General features: G+C 51.4%; 1 protein-coding gene across 1 annotated transcript in view; it reads right to left on the bottom strand.

Moving 5' to 3' along the window:
- Window positions 1-18,637, bottom strand: part of MOGAT2 (monoacylglycerol O-acyltransferase 2) — a 45,007-nt gene extending 26,370 nt beyond the window's left edge. Inside the window, exons 1-2 of the mRNA XM_054382874.1 lie at window positions 18,544-18,637; window positions 5,597-5,775 (exon numbers count right to left, since the gene is read on the bottom strand). Of these exons, the coding sequence (XP_054238849.1) occupies window positions 5,597-5,775; window positions 18,544-18,637 (273 nt within the window). The remainder of the gene's footprint in view (window positions 1-5,596; window positions 5,776-18,543) is intronic.
- Window positions 18,638-19,374: the final 737 nt, after the last annotated feature.

Below are 19,374 nucleotides of genomic sequence, written 5' to 3'. Positions count from 1 at the left end.
GTGCAGGGATGGTATCAGCAGAGGGTGCTCCTGGCATGCACTGTGGAGATGCAGCTGCCAGGCACTGCAGCAAAGCTCACATTCACCCTGCCCAGCTCACCAGGAAGCAGATGCTCATCTCAGCCTCTCTCTGCTTCCTCAGCTGAACAAATATGCTCAGGGATCCCTTAAATTTAAAACCACTTCCTAAACTAAAAAGCTGCCTCCCAACACTGGTGCTTGGCTGTGCTAAATCTGCTGCTGGGATCTGGGTGGATTAGGAACCACATTTAATCTTCCCAGGGTTGAACATTTAATCTTCTCCAGGGCTGAACAAACTCAATCTTCACACAAGTACAACCCAGGGGGCTGGATGCTCACCCTGTCTGTGTGCCCCTCCCCAGATCAAACTCTCCTCTTCTGGTCTGGGGCTTGTTGGGTGTGGAGAAGAGAAGGTTGAAGACCTCACTCTGGACTTTTAGCACCTAAGGGGGTCCTACAGGAAAGATGAGGAAGGGCTTTTTACTATGGCATACAGGGATAGGGCATGGGGGGATGGTTTTAAACTGCAGGTGAAGAGATTCAGAGCAGATATTTCATGTGAGGGTGGTGAGACACTTCAACAGGGTGAGACACTTTCCCGGAGGAGTGGTGGATGCTTCCTCCCTGGAAGTATTCAGAAGCAGGTTGGACAGAGCCTAAATCTGGTTTAGTGGAGTTCATAGAATCACAGAATGGGCTGGGTTGGAAGAGACCTCCAAAAGTCATCCAGTCCAACCCCCTCTGCAGTCAGCAGGGACATCCCCAACTAGATCAGGTTGCCCAGAGCCCTGTCCAGCCTCACCTTCAATATCTGGTCTGGAGCACAGCCCTGTGAGGAGAGGCTGAGGGAGCTGGGGGTGTTCAGCCTGGAGAAGAGGAGGCTCAGGGCAGACCTCATTGCTGTCTACAACTCCCTGAAGGGAGGTTGTAGCCAGGTGGGGGTTGGGCTCTTCTCCCAGGCAACCAGCAGCAGAAGGAGGGGACACAGTTTCAAGCTGTGCCAGGGGAGGTCTAGGCTGGATGTTAGGAGGAAGTTCTTCACAGAGAGGGTGATTGCCCATTGGAATGTGCTGCCCAGGGAGGTGGTGGAGTCACCAACCCTGGAGATGTTCAAGAGAAGCCTGGATGAGGCACTTGGTGCCATGGTCTGGTTGATTGGATAGGGCTGGGTGATAGGTTGGACTGGATGAGCTTGGAGGTCTCTTCCAACCTGGTTGATTCTATGATTCTATGATCTCCAGGGATGGGACCTCAACCACCTCCCTGGGCAACCTGTGCCAGTGTTCCACCACCCTCCTGGGGCAGAACTTCTTCCTCACATCCAATCTAAATCTGCTCTGCTCTCCTTTGAAGCCATTGCCTCTCCTCCTGTCCCTGCAGGCCTTTGCAAACAGTCTCTCTGCAGCCTGCTTGGAGCCTCCTTCAGATACTGGCAGCTGCTATGAGGTCTCCCTGGAGCCTTCTCTTCTCCAGGCTGAACACCCCCAGCTCCCTCAGCCTGGCCTCACAGCAGAGCTGCTCCAACCCCCTGAACATTTTTGTGGCCTTCTTCTGGACCCTCTCCATCAGGTCCACATCCTTCCCACCTTGAGGGCTCCAGAGCTGGATGCATTACTCTAGGTGAGGTCTCCCCAGAGCAGAGCCAAGTGGCAGAATCACCTCTCTGGATCTGCTGGGAATACTGCTTTGGATGCAGCCCAGGATGTGATTTGCCTTCTGGGCCAATTGTTGTCCCTATCCATGGCAAGGTGATTGGAACTAGATGACCTTTAAGGCCTTTTCCAACCCAATCTGTTCAATGATTCTATGACTCTAGGGGAGAGGTCCATGGGGCCATCTAGCTGTGCACATTCTCAGCTTGCTTCATCACCATAGCAGAGAGCTGAGAGGTCTTCACACTGCATGGTTCACCTGGTGAGCTCCTTGCTGCAGAGTGCAAGAGATCCTCCATGCTCTTGTAGTGATAAATGGCCACAGATGCATTCAATAAGGACTGCTAAATTCGATATGGTCTTAGAAAGTCCTCGAGGGAAAAAAAAAATAAAGTAGAAGGCTGATCAAATGTTTAAGGGAGATATTTTGGAGTTGGACCCTTCTAACCTGAGATATTCTATGATGGATGAAATAGTATTATGTGATTGATTGATTGATTGGTTGGTTGCTTGACTGATTGGTTGCAATATTTTCTTAATGTTTTGGCTTCTGCTGTCCCTTTGTGTAACTAAACCTCACTTCTACAAGATCCACCTGGGGAAACACTGCGCTGACCCCTCCCTGCCTTCATGCAAGGAGCTGCAGCCAAACCCAGTGGCCATGCTCCCTCTACTGGTCTTACTGGTCCATCTGTATGGTGGGAGTGGGGAGACACTGCAACAGGTTGCCCAAGGAGGTTCTGGATGTCCCCTCCAGCAATGTGCTCTTGTGGTCAAGAAGGCCAGTGCCATCCTGGGGTGGATCAGAAGGGCTGTGGTGAGTAGGTCAGAGAGGTTCTCCTCCCTCTCTACTCTGCCCTGCTGAGGCCACATCTGGAATATTGTGTCCAGTTCTGGGCCCCTCAGTTCAAGAAGGACCTCAGGGAACTGCTTGAGAGAGTCCAGCACAGAGCCATAAAGATGCTGAAGGCAGTGGAACATCTTCCTGATGAGGAGAGCCTGAGGGAGCTGAGGGCTCTGGAGCTTGGAGAGGAGGAGCCTGAGAGGTGAGCTCATTGCTGTGGATAAAGATGTGCAGGGGGAGTGCCAAGAGGATGGAGCCAGGCTCTGCACAAGGGGCAGTGGTGGAAGCTGAGGCATAGGAAGTTCCATGGAAACAGGAGGGAGAATTATTTCCCTGTGAGGGTGACAGAACACTGGAAGAGGCTGCCCAGGGGGGTTGTGGAGTCTCCCTCTCTGGAGATATTCAAGACCCACCTGGATGTGTTCCTGTGTGACCTGCTCTAGGTGATGCTGTTCTGGCAGGGGGCTTGGACTGGATGAGCTTCCAAGGTCCTTTCCAACCCCTAACATTCTGTGATTCTCCCTGGAAGTGTCCGAGAGCAGGTTGGATGAAGCCTTGAGTAACCTGCTGTGGTGGAAGGTGTCCCTGCCCTCGAGGGGGTGGCTGGAACTGGATTGTCTTTCAGATCCCTTCCAACCCAAACTAATCTATAATTCTGCCAGGTTCTCCCTGCCTGGCAGTGGCAGGCAGGTAGGGAAGGACAGGCAGGCAGTGTGGGGTTCAGGAGGTGGTTTCCAGGTCCTGACAAAGGGGTAGGAGATGTCACTGGGCTGGGCTGGTAGTGAAGATTTTAGCAGAAAGGTTTGTCTGACATTGCCCAAGGAGCTGTTTATGGCCACAACTCATTTATGGGATGTATTGCATAGAATCACTACAGGTACATAAATAGGTTGTGGCAGTTCAAGAATTTTCCAAGGCAACGTTGAAAAGAATTTATTAGGAACCCTCTGACTGCTTTCTATTAAGCATAATAAAATATTACCTGTCCTTCATCAGAAAACTCACCAGAAGCCTGCCTGAAATTTGCTCCCATTTCTCCCCAGAAAGTTATGATACACATTTTGGGGACCTTGCTTTGAAGCCTTGGACATCCCCAAGGAGGAAGCATCCACAACCTCCCTGGGCAAACTATTCCAGACTCTCACCTCCCTCCTGCTGCAGAACTTCTTCCTCAGCTCCAGTCTAACCCTGCTCTGCCTCAGCTTCAAACCCTTCCCCCTTGGCCTGGCTCTAGACTCCCTTAGCCAAAGTCTCTCTGCAGCCTTCCTGCAGGATCCCTTCAGCTCTTGCAAGACAGCTCTGAGGTCCCCCTGGAGCCTTCTCTTCTGCAGGCTGAACACCCCCAGCTCCCTCAGCCTGTGCTCAAAGCAGAGGCTTCCTCTGGACTCACTGCTGCTGGGGACCCCAGACCTGGAGGCAGGATTGGAGGTGGGGGGTCTCACCATGATGTTGTTCTTCTGGGGTGATGCAGTTTGCCCTGATATTAAGCAGTGTTTTCATTTCACTCAGACGGAAAGAAGCAACCTTTGATGGAACACATTGTGCATGTATCACAGCATCACAGTCTCAGAGTCTATCAGAGGTTGGAAGGGACCTCCAGAGATCATCAGGTCCAACCCCCCTGCCAGAGCAGCACCACTTAGGGTAGTCTGCACAGGAATGCATCCAGCTGGGGTTGGAAAGGCTCCAGAGAAGGAGACTCCACAACCTCCCTGGGCAGCCTGCTCCAGGGCTCTGTCACCCTCACACCAAAGAAGTTTCTCCTCCTGTTGAGCTGAAATCTTCTCTGGTCAAATTTGAACCCATTGGTCCTTGGCTTATCACTGTGAAGAGCCTGGCCCCCTCCCCTTGACACCCACCCCTCACACATTGAGAGACATTGATCAGATCTCCTCTCAGCCTTCTCTTCTCCAGACCAAACATTCCAAGGGCTCTCAGCCTCTCTTCCTGTAACCATGCTGTGGCTTGGCAAAGCTCCCTTTTACTTGCAGCACTAGGGGCAATACTGTCCTGAATTGTGCCCTTCAAGTGGGACTGAACAAACTCATTTCTCTCAGCCTTTTCTCACATGGCAGCTTCTCAGTCCTTGGATCACCTTGGTGGCCTTTCTCTGGATCTTCTGCTGCCTGCCCACATCTATGTCTTTGTAAGAGAAGAGACCATTCCAAGTGTGGCCTGCCAAGTGATGAGTAGAGAGAAGCAAAGGGCAGTCAGGCAAAGAGCAATCATCTGTACCAAAGTAAAGCAGGAGATGCCACCAAGGTTCCTCTCAAGGAGGATTCTATAAGAGAGGTGATTCTGCCACTTGGCTCTGCTCTGGGGAGACCTCAGCTGCAGTGCTGTGTGCAGCTCTGGAGCCCTCAGCACAGGAAGGACATGGAGCTGATGGAGAGGCTCCAGAGGAGGGCCAGGAAAATGCTCAGGGCTTGGAGCAGCTCTGCTGTGAGGCCAGGCTGAGGGAGCTGGGGGTGTTCAGCCTGGAGAAGAGAAGGCTCCAGGGAGACCTCAGAGCAGCCTGCCAGGACCTGAAGGAGGCTCCAAGAAGGCTGCAGAGAGACTGTTTGCAAAGGCCTGCAGGGACAGGAGGAGAGGCAATGGCTTCAAAGGAGAGCAGAGCAGATTTAGATTGGATGTGAGGAAGAAGTTCTGCCCCAGGAGGGTGGTGGAACACTGGCACAGGTTGCCCAGGGAGGTGGTTGAGGTCCCATCCCTGGAGCTATTGAAGGTGAGGCTGGAGAGGGCTGTGGGCAACCTGATCTAGTTGGGGATGTCCCTGCTGAGTGCAGAGGGGCTTGGACTGGATGAGCTTTGGAGGTCCCTTCCAACCCAGACCATTCTATGATTCTGTGATCCCAGCAAGGTTCAGTGGGGGTGCCAAAGGCAGATGCCTGGAGGGTGTGGGTATAAATATGATGATCTGCATTATTGTTCAGGCCTTGCAGTAAGCTGGGAAGAGAACCCTTCAACACTGACCTCTCAGCAACCCATGCCACAACTGCTTGTCCCAGATTGCTTCCAAACATCAAGGCAAAGTCGGTCCCTGAATCCTCTGCGACCTGAGGGGGTTGGTGGCACTTACCCTGGCAGGGAAATAGTCCCTCATGTACCTCCAGACCACGCAGTTCCTCATGAAGTGGATCCTCCTCCCACCAGTCTTGGGTTTTTCCCTGTCTAGCAGCCACCATGCAGAGTAGAGGACAGTGACCAGCCAGAAACGAGTGAAGAGGAGGCCGATGAAGGCAGCTACACAGCACTGTGCTGAGAGAAGAGCCAGCAGTCAGTTGGCAGCTGGGTTAGGTGGACTCTGGGAGATGAATGATTCACACAATCACAGAAACATTCAGCTTGGAAAAGACCCTCAGGGTCATCAAGTCCAACCCAAATCCCTGCTCTGCAAGGCTCACCCTGAAACCAGAGCCCCAAGCACCACATCCAAACCACCTTCAAACACAGCCAGGCTTGGGGACTCCACCACCTCCCTGCCCACCACATTCCAGTGCCTCACCACTCTTGCCAGGAAAAATGTTTCCTACTGTCCAGTCTAAACCTCCCCAGTCACAGCTTGAGGCCATTCCCTCTTGTTCCATCACTAATCACCTGGGAGAAGAGACCAGCACCAACCTCTCCACAACCTCCTTTCAGGTAGCTGCAGACAGCACTGAGGTCTCCTCTCAGCCTCCTCTTCTCCAAACTAACCATCCCCAGCTCCTTCAGGTGCTCTCCATCACATTTCTTCTCCAGGCCCTTCCCAGCTTCCTTGCCCTCCTCTGCCCTGGCTCCAGCACCTCCACATCTCTCTTGCATTCAGGTGCCCCAAACTGGACACAGCACTCCAGGTGTGGCCTCCCCAGAGCTGAGTGCCAGGGGACAATCCCCTCCCTGCTCCTGCTGGACACAGCATTTCCAATCCCAGCCAGGATGCCTTTGGCTTTCTTGGCCACCTGGGCACACTGCTGGCTCCTCTTCAGCTGCCTGAACATTAGCACCCCCAGGTCCCTTTCTGCCAGACAGCTTTCCAGCCACTTGAAAGGATTCTGTGTGGATCTGAGATGGAGGTCATACCTTCACTGGGCTTCCTGCTGAATTATTTTTCCAGTGTTAAGACACCATTGATACAGGGATGGTTTCTTTCTTATGTGCTCCAGGAACCTGGAGAAGATCTAAGGATCACCCTGAAGATGAAGGATCATCAAGTGACCTGGAAAATGCTAATCCAGGCTGGGCAAGGACTGGCTGGAGAGCAGCCCTGAGGAGAGGGACTTGGGGTGCTGGGGGATGAGAAGCTCAGCAGGAGCTGTCAATGTGCACTTGCAGCCCAGAGAGCCAAGCAGAGCCTGGGCTGCAGCAGGAGAAGTGTGGCCAGCAGGGCAAGGGAGGGGATTCTCCCCCTCTGCTCAGCTCTGCTGAGACCCCACCTGGAGTACTGCATCCAGTTCTGGAGCCTCTGTTCCAAGAGGGCTATGGACATGCTGGAAGGTGTCCAGAGAAGGGTCCACCAGGATGAGCAGAGGGCTGGAGCTGCTCTGCTATGAGGACAGACTGAGAGAGTTGGGGCTGTTCAGTCTGGAGAAGAGAAGGCTCTGAGGTGACCTTCTTGTGGCCTTCCAGGATCTGAAGGGGGCTCCAAGAAAGCTGGGGAGGGACTTTTTAGGATCTCAGGGAGTGACAGGACTGGGGGGAATGGAATAAAGCTGGAAGTGGGGAGATTCAGAGTGGAGGTGAGGAAGAAGTTCTTCCCCATGAGAGTGGTGAGAGCCTGGAATGGGTTGTGCAGGGAGGTGGTTGAGGCTCCATCCCTGGAGGTGTTTGCAGCCAGGCTGGATGAGGCTCTGGCCAGCCTGCTGTAGTGTGAGGTGTCCCTGGCCATGGCAGGGGGGTTGGAACTGGCTGAGCCTTGTGGTCCCTTCCAACCCTGACTGATTCTATGATCCTATGATCCTTGCAGCAACCACCTATTTCTCCCAAGGCCACCCTGTCCCCCTCTTCCCACAAGACTGATGGGCTTCTCAGACCATCCTCATGGATCTGTTCTCTATGTCTTTGCTGTCTGGCTCTTCTCTGGAGTCAGCCTGATCTCTGCAACAAGAATCATGGAAGCATAGAACTGTTTGGGTTGAAAGAGACCTCTAAGATCAAGTCCAGCTGTCAGCCTGGGGCCACTACATCATGTCCTGAAGTTCTGTGCCCACATATTTCTCAAACACCTCCAGGGATGGTGACTCTATCACTTCCCTGAAATGACAGCAAAGTGGGGATCCATCTTCTCCCTGTAGAGTTCTCAATAGCTTTGTCCTGAGCTATCCATTTCTCATTTCATTTGCATCCTGGATTTTTGACTTCTTATCTTCCCATGTAGAAGGTTTTACTCTTTATTGATTTTTTTTTTTCTTATTGATTTTGGAACTTTTCCTCCACTCCTTAGGTTCACTCTCAGCTCCAGTCCTGGCCTCTAGAGGATTTTTTGAGCTCTTTCAGCTCAGTGTCATCTCAGATTTTATCAGAATGCTCAATTCCATTCCCTGAGACAGTAATGATTTGGGACTTTCCCAAGTCATTAGAGACTTTTCTGAGCCACTTCCAGTTAGTGCTTGGCTTTGCCCTCTACCTCCCACATTCCTCCTGTGTCTTGTGTTTTGGCACAGGAACAGGTCAAGAAAACTCTCTGTGCAATCAAGCACCCCCTGGTACATCAAATCCCACCCCAGCCCACCACTGTCTGCCTGCAGAGGCAGGGAAGTGTTGATGGGCAACAAGCTGCCATCCTAAAAAGTCCCTAGGAAGAGATGAATCCCTTTGATCCATCCCTTTCAAAGCCTAACCTGCAATGAATCTGCATCTGGGGAGGAACAACAGCAGGCACCAGGACAGGTTAGAGGCTGCCCTGCTGGAGAGCAGCTCCACAGAGAAAGACCTTGGAGTGCTGGTGGGCAGCAAGTTCTGCATGGGACAGCAATGTGCCCTTGTGGCCAAGAGAGCCAATGGCATCCTGGGGGGCAGCAAGAAAAGTGTGGGCAGCAGGGCTGGGGAGGTTCTGCTCCCCCTCTGCTCTGCTCTGCCCTGCTGAGAGCACAGCTGCAATCCTGTGTCCAGGTTGGGGCTCCCCAGTTGAAGAGAGACAGAGAGCTGCTGGAGAGAGTCCAAGGGAGAGGCAGGAGGATGCTTAGGGGACTTGAGCATCTCCCCTGGGAAGAGAGGCTGAGAGGCCTGGGGCTGTTTAGTGTGGAGAAGAGAAGGCTGAGAGGGGATCTGATCAATGTCTCTCAATGTGTGAGGGGTGGGTGTCAAGGGGAGGGGGCCAGGCTCTTTTGGGTGCTGCACAGTGATAAGCCAAGGAGCAATGGAGACAAACTTGAACAGAGAAGGTTTCAGCTCAACCTGAGGAGAAACTTCCTTGGTGTGAGGGTGACAGAGCCCTGGAACAGGCTGCCCAGGGGGGTTGTGGAGTCTCCTTCTCTGGAGCCTTTCCAACCCCCCAGCTGGATGCATTCCTGTGCAGACTCCCCTGGGTGATGCTGCTCTGGCAGGGGGGTTGGACCTGATGATCTCTGGAGGTCATTTCCAACCTCTAATGTTCTGTGATCCTGTATGACTCCTGCAGTCAGAACAAGCCACTGCTCCTATCTGGTCCTTACAACTCTTGAGGAGAGCAGAATACAGCATGAAATGTAATTAGGCCAAGAAGAATGGATTTAAGCTTGAAGAGAGCAGATTTAAACTGACTCTTAGGAAGAAATTCTTTACAATGAGGGTGGGGAGATATTGGAACAAGTTGTTCAGGGATGTCATGGATGCCTTTTCCCTGGAGATGTTCAAGGCCAGGTTGAATGAGGCCTTGAGCAACCTGCTCTAGTGGAAAATGTCCCTGCCTGTGGCATGGGGTTTGGAACTAGATGATCCTTAATGTCCCTTCCAACCCAAACCACTCTATGGATCTGTGCAATGAAGCTCCAGGGTCCACATGACACATCAACAGTGTTGGAGGAACAATGCAGAGGTTGCAATTCTGCTGCACCCAGGAGCCAGGTGATGAGGTCTGCTGCAAGAGAGTGCAAGGCTTAACTCCCTTTTTATCTCACCATGCAAAGCTCAAAGTACATTCTGCAAGATGAAGGAGTTGTTCTGGTCCAAATCCAGGCACTTATCACCCAAGGGAGGCTTTATCTTGCCATTGGAATGATTATATTAAACCTGACATACAATAATTAATTCCTGCCTCCATTCATTTCCAATTCAGAATTTGCACACAGTGACCTTCACTCAATCTTAAGATTACCTGCTGTAGTGTGAGGTGTCCCTGGCCATGGCAGGGGGGTTGGAACTGGCTGATCCTTGTGGTCCCTTCCAACCCTGACTGATTCTAGGATTCTAGGATTCTAAGTCCCTCATCCAGGCTTAAGTGCCTCATGCAGTCTTGATGCTCACAGCACCCCAGAGCTCTGTCCTTCAGCCACTTCTCCATCCACTCATCTAACTCACACTTCCCAAGCTTCCCCAGGAGGATGTTATGGGAGAGAGCATCCAAAGCCCAGCTGAAGACAAGGTAGACAACATCCCCTGCTCTCCCCTCATCTGCACAGCCACTCACAGCATTGCAGGAGGCTGTCAGATTGGTCAAGCAGCATTTCCCCTTTCTGATTCCACACTGACTACCATTTATGGTTACTTTGGGGGGCTGTATTTTGTCAAGAAGGGGACCCTCTGCACCACTGCCTGATGTGTGAGGGGGACTCACCATAGCTGCTTGGATCAAGGGAGGTTGCTCTCCCCCTTTCCAACCTTCTTGCACACATCTGTGTGTGGTGTCCTCAAACCCTGCAATGAAAACATTGCAGAGGCAATGGGATCTTATCAGTTAGACCTTTTCTGGTCTAACTTAGCTTATCTGGACCACTATTGGCACAAAGCTGTGTTGCTGCTTCCTGACAGCCACATCAGGTCCTCTGGCTGGGTCCACCACCAGCCCTGCTGTCCAGGACTTCATGCTTTTAAGGTTCCCTGGCTGGGACCATCACCAGCCCCACTGCCCAGGACTTCATGCTCTTCAAACTGACTCCAGGGTCCCTCAGCTGGCACTGACCCAGTCTGGTTTAGGTTACACAGAGGACTCTTCACATCACAGAGTCTTCTTGTTGCTGAAGAAAGCCCACCCCACCCAAGACAGGGCCAAATTCTGTATCCATTAGAGCTAAGGAGGATCCTGTGCACCAGGAGCACAATTAGGGCTTGGTTTCTATTCTTGCAAATCCCAAGTCTTTCCTAAATGCCCACTGGAGGGCATTCCTGAGCCCACACATTCTCCTTCCCATATGCATCATCTCCCAGAGGCAGAGCAGCAAGGACAACCTAAAGCCATCTCCTTGCTTCTTCTGCTGCTTTTCTGCAGGACAGGGCTGGAGGGATAGGTGGCAAACATTAATATTTGCTTGTTGGGAGGCTGTTCCTCATGGACATTGCTTTCTTCCCTTGAAGAAATCAGGAGCAAGGAAGGTTTCTGAGCTGAGGACCACTCCAGAGCTGCTCAGCTGAGAGCCATATTACCCTCAGCATCTGCTCTCCTACAAACAACTCTCATTTTCTGGGCTACCTGCCAGACAAACACTTTAAAGGGCATTCCAAACATGGCAGCAGGCACTGGGCCAGGGAACCTAAGCAGATATCTCCATCCTAGGGCCAAACTTCAGCCTTGGTACAACCCACAGTGCCCACAAGGCAGCCTGCAAAGGGCTGTCAGATCTTGGAAGTGCTGCTGGAAGAGGTGACAATGTGTCAGGATGGGGATGGGGGCAATCCTGCAAGTCTTTGGCTTACTAGAAACCCAGCTTTGAACCTCATCATCTGCCAGGGCTCTGCAGAGCCAGACAAGCTCTCCACTTAGAATTGTAGAGTGATTTGAGTTGGAGGGGACCTTAAAGACCTTGAAGACCATCTAGTTCCAATCCCCAGCTTGGTCAAGCCCTTCATGGAAGCAAGATCTCACAGTGTCACAGTCTCAGAGCATATCAGAGGTTGGAAGGGACCTCCAGAGATTATCAGATCCAACCCCCCTGCCAGAGCAGCATCACCCAGGGGAGTCTGCACAGGAATGCATCCAGCTGGGGTTGGAAAGGCTCCAGAGAAGGAGACTCCACAACCTCTCAAGGCAGCCTGTTCCAGGGCTCTGTCACCCTCACACCAAAGAAGTTTCTCCTCCTGTTGAGCTGAAATCTTCTTTGTTCAAGTTTGTCTCCATTGTTCCTTGTCCTGTCACTGTGCAGCACCCACAAGAGCCTGGCCCCCTCCCCTTGACACCCACCCCTCACACATTGAGAGACATTGATCAGATCCCCTCTCAGCCTTCTCTTCTCCACACTAAACAGCCCCAGGCCTCTCAGGCTCTCTTCCCAGGGGAGATGCTCAAGTCCCCTAAGCATCCTCCTGCCTCTCCCTTGGACTCTCTCCAGCAGCTCTCTGTCTCTCTTCAACTGGGGAGCCCCAAACTGGACACAGGATTGCAGCTGTGCTCTCAGCAGGGCAGAGCAGAGAGGTAGAAGAACTTCCCTAGCCCTGCTGGACACACCTTTCCTGATGCATCCCAGGATCCCATTGGCTCTCTTGGCCACAAGGGCACATTGCTGTCCCATGCAGAACTTGGTGCCCACCAGCACTCCAAGGTCTTTCTCTGTGGAGCTGCTTTCCAGCAGGGCAGCCTCTAACCTGTCCTGGTGCCTGTTGTTATTTCTCCCCAGATGCAGGACCCTGCACTTGTCCTTATTAAACTCCATGAGGTTTGCCTGCAGCCAGCTCTCAGCCTGTCCAGGTCACATTGGATGGCTGCACAGCCTGACAGGAGCCTTCTCTTCTCCAGGCTGAACACCTCCAACTCTCTCAGCCTGGCCTCACAACAGAGGGCTTCCAACCTTGCCAGCATTGCTGTCACCTCCTGTAGCCCTGCTCCTACAGGTCCCTGGCTGTGCTGTGCTGAGGCCTCCAGAGCTGCCCCAGCACAGCAGAGGGGACCTCAGCAGGGTCCAGTAGCAGAGGATGAGCAGAGTAGAAGGGGAAGTTTGTTTGCATGGCTTTAGCCCTACACTGATGATTCTACATAGTGTGCCTGGAGCCCAAGCTCAAGTCCATGGAGACAATGAAAATGAGAGGCAGCAGGAAGCAGTGCAGTGGGTTTGGGCACTGGTTTTGGTGCCCTGCAGAAGCCTGGCTCTGTTGTATTTGGAGGGGGCACTGGTCAGCACTGGAATCCTGCAGTGGGAAGTGTGATGGGGTCCCCACTCCATGACCTGCATCCCATTCTTGCACCATGCACTCTCCTTCCAGCAGCTGTCAGCATCTGAAGGAAATGTGTCCTGGTGTGAGTCAGAACAGCACTGATTCTGCTCAGGGATTTGGCTGCTCAGCTCAGGCTCTGCTCAGGGAGGGCATTTTCTGATGTTCAGGAGAGTTTTGCACAGCCAGGAGCTGCTCCCAACAGTGAGAAGCTGACAGGGAGAGTCACTGCCAAGGCTTGGGCTGCAGAAAGGCTCTGGCTGAGACTTGCCCCTGTGCAGACCAAGAGCACTGCTAAATGTTGTGTGCCAAGCTGGGGTGCAGTAAGTCAGAAGTGGCACCTCTGGGGAGGAGCAGAGTGGAGAGGTGGCCCTAAACTGACCAACAAAGGATTCCATCCCATGGATGTCATCTTCAGGATCAAGCTGGAAGATCACCTGAGTCAAGCTGCTGCTTCAGTGGCCAGTGTCTGAGGAGGACTCTGTCCCTCCTGCCTTCAATCCCAATCCATGAGTTCCAGAATCCCTATAAATTTGGGGGACCACCAGGGTCAAGCCTCTTCTTCATTGCTTGATGGCCAGGCAGGACTCTGTTTTGCCTTTGATCCTGATCCTTTTTGTTCTTGAAACCAGTTCCTGAATCCAGCTCCTGAATCTGGTTCCCATCTTCAGCTGAGTCCAGCCTGGGACTTCCCCAGTGCCTACCACAGCATCAGTGCTGCTGAGGGAATTGCCATCAGGGCTTGGGTTTGATATGGGTTTATATCTGTTTGTATCTATGGTTTATACAGGCATGAAAACACATTTTCAATTATTAGTTATTTTTATTAATTATTATTTTTCAATGTGAATTGGTTTTCGTCGTGAATTATTTTTCATTGTGAATTATTTTTCATTGTGAATTATTTTTATTAACAATTATTTTTCATTGTGAATTATTTTTCATTATGAATTATTTTTCATTGTGAATTATTTTTATTAACAATTATTTTTCATTGTGAATTCTTTTTCACTGTGAATTATTTTTCATTGTGAATTATTTTTCATTGTGAATTATTTTTATTAACAGTTATTTTTCATTGTGAATTATTTTTCATTGTGAATTATTTTTCGTTGTGAATTACTTTTATTAACAATTACTTTTCATTGTGAATTCTTTTTCGCTGTGAATTATTTCTCATTGTGAATTATTTTTCATTATGAATTATTTTTCATTGTGAATTATTTTTCATTGTGAATTATTTTTACTAACCATTATTTTTCATTGTGAATTATTTATAATTATTTATATTATTTTTCATTGCTCATATTTTTCATCATTCATATTATTTTTCATCATGAATTCTATGCAATGAGTCTTTCATTTACTCTTTAGATTTATTGCTACTCTTTTCATCAAAGCTGCTTCAGTTTTCTTTTCCAACCCTTAATTCCCTTTCCCCTCCCTTTGGGAAGGGAGAGAGGTTAACAAACATCCTCTGTCACTAGTCCAGTGGCCAGCCCAGCCCTAACCAGTGACAAAATGTCACATTTTTTATTCTCAGTGCCCTTGCTAGGAGCATCCTCAAGGAAAACAGCAGCAGGGACAACTCTGGGCTGTTTGGGAGAGCACCAGGGTTGAGCTGCTGCACTCACCCAGCACCCTGTGGTGAATGAATGAATCTCTCACCCCCATGCCTGGCTTCTCACAGGATGCATTTGCACAACCATGGCAACAGCTGCCTGCAAGCAGCAGCTGCTGGGATCTCTGGCAGCAGCTTGAGGCTGTGTTTTTCAGCAGCACTTTTCTGGCAGCAGCAGGACAATCCTGTCTCAGAGAGAATGGAGCAGCTGGTGGCCAAATCCTGCCCGTGGAAGGGCTGATCTCTGTGCCTGAGGGTTTTAAGTGGCACAGGGTGTTTGGCTGAAATTCAGGATATCCTTTATAGGATCATAAAATTGTCAGGGTTGGAAGGGACCTCAAGGCTCAGCCAGTTCCAACCCCCCTGCCATGGCCAGGGACACTTCACACTAAATCAGCCACAGCCACCTCCAGCCTGGCTGCAAAAACCTCCAGGAATGAGGCTTCCACCACCTCCCTGGGCAACCTGTTCCAGTGTCTCACCACCCTCATGGGGAACAACTTCTTCCTAACATCCAACCTGAATCTACCCGTTTCTATTTTCCTTCCATTCCCCCCAGTCCTATCACTCCCTGACACCCTAAAAAGTCCCTCCCCAGCTGTCTTGTAGCCCCCTTCAGATACTAGAAGGCCACAATGAGGTCTCCTCCTTTAACACTGAGCTTTCACAGTGGTCAGACTGGGAGCTTCTGGGTGGAAAACTCCAGGCTTAATAAAAAAAAAAAAAAAAACCACAAACCCAAAACTTCATCAAATGAATGAAATCAACTACTGGAATCACTCCAGAGAGTTTAGTTAATACCTTCCCAATGCCTTTCTTCCACCATTTCTTAAGTGACTTTTGTTTCATAGCATATCCCACTATACAACTCCCAGATCAAAGTATTCCAGGGAAAGGCAACAACCTCTGGAAGAGCAGCCATGGAAGAATTGTGGGCTTGGATCTCATCCTTATTTGGACCAAGTATACAATTCCCTGCAGGAGGCAGAGCCTTGCCTTTCAAGCAGCTCCCTGCTACCCTCCAGCTGTGGCTTTTTGAGGCCAGGCTGGATGTGGCTGTGAGCAACCTGCTCTGGTGTGAGGTGTCCCTGGCCATGGCAAGGGGGTTGGAACTGTCTAATCTTTGAAGTCCCTTCCAGCCCTAACAATTCTATGATTCTGTGATTCCCCCCTCCTGACCATTTTCTGGCTTTCTGCTGGCTCCAGCAGTCATTTCCACCACTGAATAGTCAAGGGCCAGCTCAAACCTGATGCCAGGAAGGACAAACCTACTTTGCAAGTTGTTTTGCTGGAAAACATCATTAAACCCCTGTAAGCCCAGCTGCATCCTTGCTGGGAATGGGAACAGGTTGCCCAGGGAGATAGTTGAGGCCCAGTCCCTGAAAATACTCAAGGTGAGGCTGGACAGGGCTGTGGGCAACCTGATCTGGTTGAGGATGTCCCTGCTGAGTGCAGAGGGGGTTGGACTGGATGAGCTTTGGAGGTCCCTTCCAACCCAAACCATTCTATCACAAAGCTCTGCTGCCTCTTTCCTCCCAGGACCAGTCAACAATACTCCTGCCACAAGAGAGCAGAAGCTTTGCTGTGAGCTTCAACAAAGCCAAATGCCAGGTCCTGCCCCTGGGTCACAACAGCCCCAAGCAATGCTCCAGGCTTGGGGCAGTGTGGCTGGAAAGCTGCTGGAGGAAAGGGACCTGGGGGTGACAATGGCCAAGCAGCTGAAGAGGAGCCAGCAGTGTGCCCAGGTGGCCAAGAAAGCCAAAGGCATCCTGGCTGGGATTGGAAATGCTGTGTCCAGCAGGAGCAGGGAGGGGATTGTCCCCTGGCACTCAGCTCTGGGGAGGCCACACCTGGAGTGCTGTGTCCAGTTTGGGGCACCTCAATGCAAGAGAGATGTGGAGGTGCTGGAGCCAGGGCAGAGGAGGGCAAGGAAGCTGGGAAGGGCCTGGAGAAGAAATGTGATGGAGAGCACCTGAAGGAGCTGGGGATGGTTAGTTTGGAGAAGAGGAGGCTGAGAGGAGACCTCAGTGCTGTCTGCAGCTACCTGAAAGGAGGTTGTGGAGAGGTTGGTGCTGGTCTCTTCTCCCAGGTGATTAGTGATGGAACAAGAGGGAATGGCCTCAAGCTGTGACTGGGGAGGTTTAGACTGGACAGTAGGAAACATTTTTTCCTGGCAAGAGTGGTCAGGCACTGGAATGTGGTGGGCAGGGAGGTGGTGGAGTCCCCAAGCCTGGCTGTGTTTGAAGGTGGTTTGGATGTGGTGCTTGGGGCTCTGGTTTAGGGGTGAGCCTTGCAGAGCAGGGTTGTGGGTTGGACTTGGTGACCCTGAGGGTCTTTTTCCAACCTGAATGTTTCTGTGATCCTGTGATTCTCCACACAGATCCCATCTCAGACTAAGAATCAGCAGGCAATTGCAAACTTTGGGATGCCATCTTCCAGCTTGTCTCCTGCTGGGGTGTAACTCACCTCACTAAGTTTGCCCTCTCCAATAACCTCCCTTTGGGTTTCCCACATCCTTATTTTATTTCCTGGGGCATCCTATCCAACACTCCATGACCCTCATTGCCACCAGCACCTGATGCCCTCCAGACAGCAGTGAGTTGGTCAGGGTTTCAGTTTCCTGTGCCCCTTCCCCAACTTGCTTGGATTTTCCTGGGAAAATGCCTTTTGGGAGCATGCAAGGGGCGCACAAACAGGAACCCAGGAGGTTCCATCTGAATGGGAGGAGAAACTTCTTTGCTGGAAGGGGGCTGGAGTTCTGGAGGAGTTTGCCCAGAGAGGTTGTGGAGTCTCCTTCTCTGGAGAGAGTCCAAACCTACCAGGACACTGGGGCTGTTCAGCCTGAAGAAAAGGAACTTCTGAGGAGACCTTACAGCAGCCTTCCAGGACCTGAAGGGGGCTACAAGAAAGGCAGGAAGGGACTTTTTTCAAGGGCTTGTAGTGATAGGATGAGGGACAATGGATTGAAGCTGGAAGAGGGGAGATTGAGAGTGGAGATGAGGAAGAAATTCTTTCCAGTGAGGGTGGGGAGGCACTGGAACAGGTTGCCCAGGGAGGTTGTGGATGCCTTCTCCCTGGAGGTGTTCAAGACCAGGATGGATGAGAACTTGAGCAACCTGGGCTGGTGGGAGGTGTCCCTGTCCATGGCAGTGGGGGTTGGAACTGGATGATCTTTAGAGTCCCTTCCAACTCAAACCTTTCTATGCATCTATGACTCCTGTGCACCCTGCTGTGGGTGAGCTGGTTGGAGGGTCGGCCTCCATGATCTCTGGTGGTCCTTTCCAACCTCTACCATTCTGTGATCTGTATCAAGTGAAGTGTTTTCTCCCAGGGTGTGATCATGCTCAGCGTGGAGGGTGAGAAGAAATGAAAAGGAAAAAGAAAAAAGGGACAGAAAGTCAGCCTTGGTGAGACGGAGCCTCCCACACTGTTCTTCATGCACTGAGACAAACAGAGATGTGTGAGGGCAACAGCTCCTGCTGATCACTTGTCCTAACATGGCCTGGGATTCACTGCAGGTGCCCAGAGGATGCCTTTTAATGCTGCTTTCCTTTGATCCTAGACCACTGATCCCAGCTCTTCCTTAGGCTTGAGGAGAGAAGAGATTGGGATAAAAAGATGCAGGGACCTGGATAAGGTTGAGAAGTGGTTCTGTGTGAACCTCATGAGGTGCAGCAGAGCCAAGTGCAAGGTCCTGCACCTGGATCAGGGAGATTCCTGCAGGCTGGAGAACAAAGGGATGGAGAGCAGCCCTGCAGAGAAGGATTTGGAGGCACCAGTGGACAAAAAAGCAGGACCTTAAAAGGAGACTAGAAGATGGGGACAGTCTTCTTAAGAGTGCTTGCTGTGACAGGACAAAGGGTGATGGTTTTAAACTAAAAGAGGGAGATTCAGCTACAGAAGGAAGACATTCAGAGATAGAAGGAAGAAACGTTTTACACTGAGAGTGGTGGCACTCTGATCCAGAGAGGTGGGAGATGCCCCATCCCTGGAACCATTCCAGGCCAGCTTGGACAGGGTTCTGAGCAACCTGATCTGGTTGAAGATGTCCCTGCTCACTGCAGGGGTGCTGGACTAGATGACCAAAGGTCCCTTCCAACCCAAACCACTCTGTGATTCTCAGAGAAGGCAAAGGAGATGTCTCTTACCCAGGCACACAAAGCTGAAGACCCATTGAGCCACCGAGGCCGTCTGAAGCCTCCTCTGAAGGGGCAAGGAGAGGGGAGCAAACTCAATCTTCATCCTGGGCTTGGTGTGCAGGTCTCCAAAGGAGAAGGAAGCTCTGCAGATGGCAAATGCAAAGTGCAAGGCCACCTGTTGATATTTACCCAGTCGTGCAGCAGAGGGATCGTGCAAAGTGCAGTGCTGCTGGTGGCTGCCCCATGGCCACCTGCCTGTGTGGGGAGGAGAGAGGCACTGCCAGGAGGTGGGACCAGCTTTATGCCAACATGACTCACCTTGTGGTGAGGCAGTGAGGGTTTGCCCCAGGCAGGCTAGAAAAGCAGGCTCAGGAGAACTTGATGAGGTTCAGCAAGGCGAAGGGCAAGGTTCTGTACCTGGGTCAAGGTAATCCTCCTTATCAATCCAGGCTGGAGGAGGATGAGATTGAGAGCAGCCCTGCAGAAAAGGACTTGGGAATGCTGGGGGATGAGAAGTTGGACACAGGCCAGCAATGGGAACTTGAAACTTCAAAGGCCAGTGGCAGCTTGGGCTGCATCCAAAGCAGTGTGGCCAGAGGTGGAGAGAGGAGATCCTACCTCTCTGCTCTGCTCTGGAGAGACCTCACTTGGAGTGCTGTGTCCAGCTCTGGAGCCCTCAACACCAGAAGGACATGGACCTGATGGAGCAGGTCCAGAGGAGGTCACAGGGCTGGAGAACCTGGGAGAGTTGGGGTTGTTCATCCTGGAGAAGGAAAGACTCCAGGGAGACCTTTAGAGCTGCATTTCAGTATCTGAAGGGCACCTACAGAAAGGCTGGGG

Source organism: Indicator indicator, chromosome 1 (genome assembly GCF_027791375.1).
Source record: "Indicator indicator isolate 239-I01 chromosome 1, UM_Iind_1.1, whole genome shotgun sequence".
Taxonomy (NCBI): Eukaryota; Metazoa; Chordata; class Aves; order Piciformes; family Indicatoridae; genus Indicator; species Indicator indicator.
This window is presented reverse-complemented; position numbering and strand designations above follow the sequence as displayed.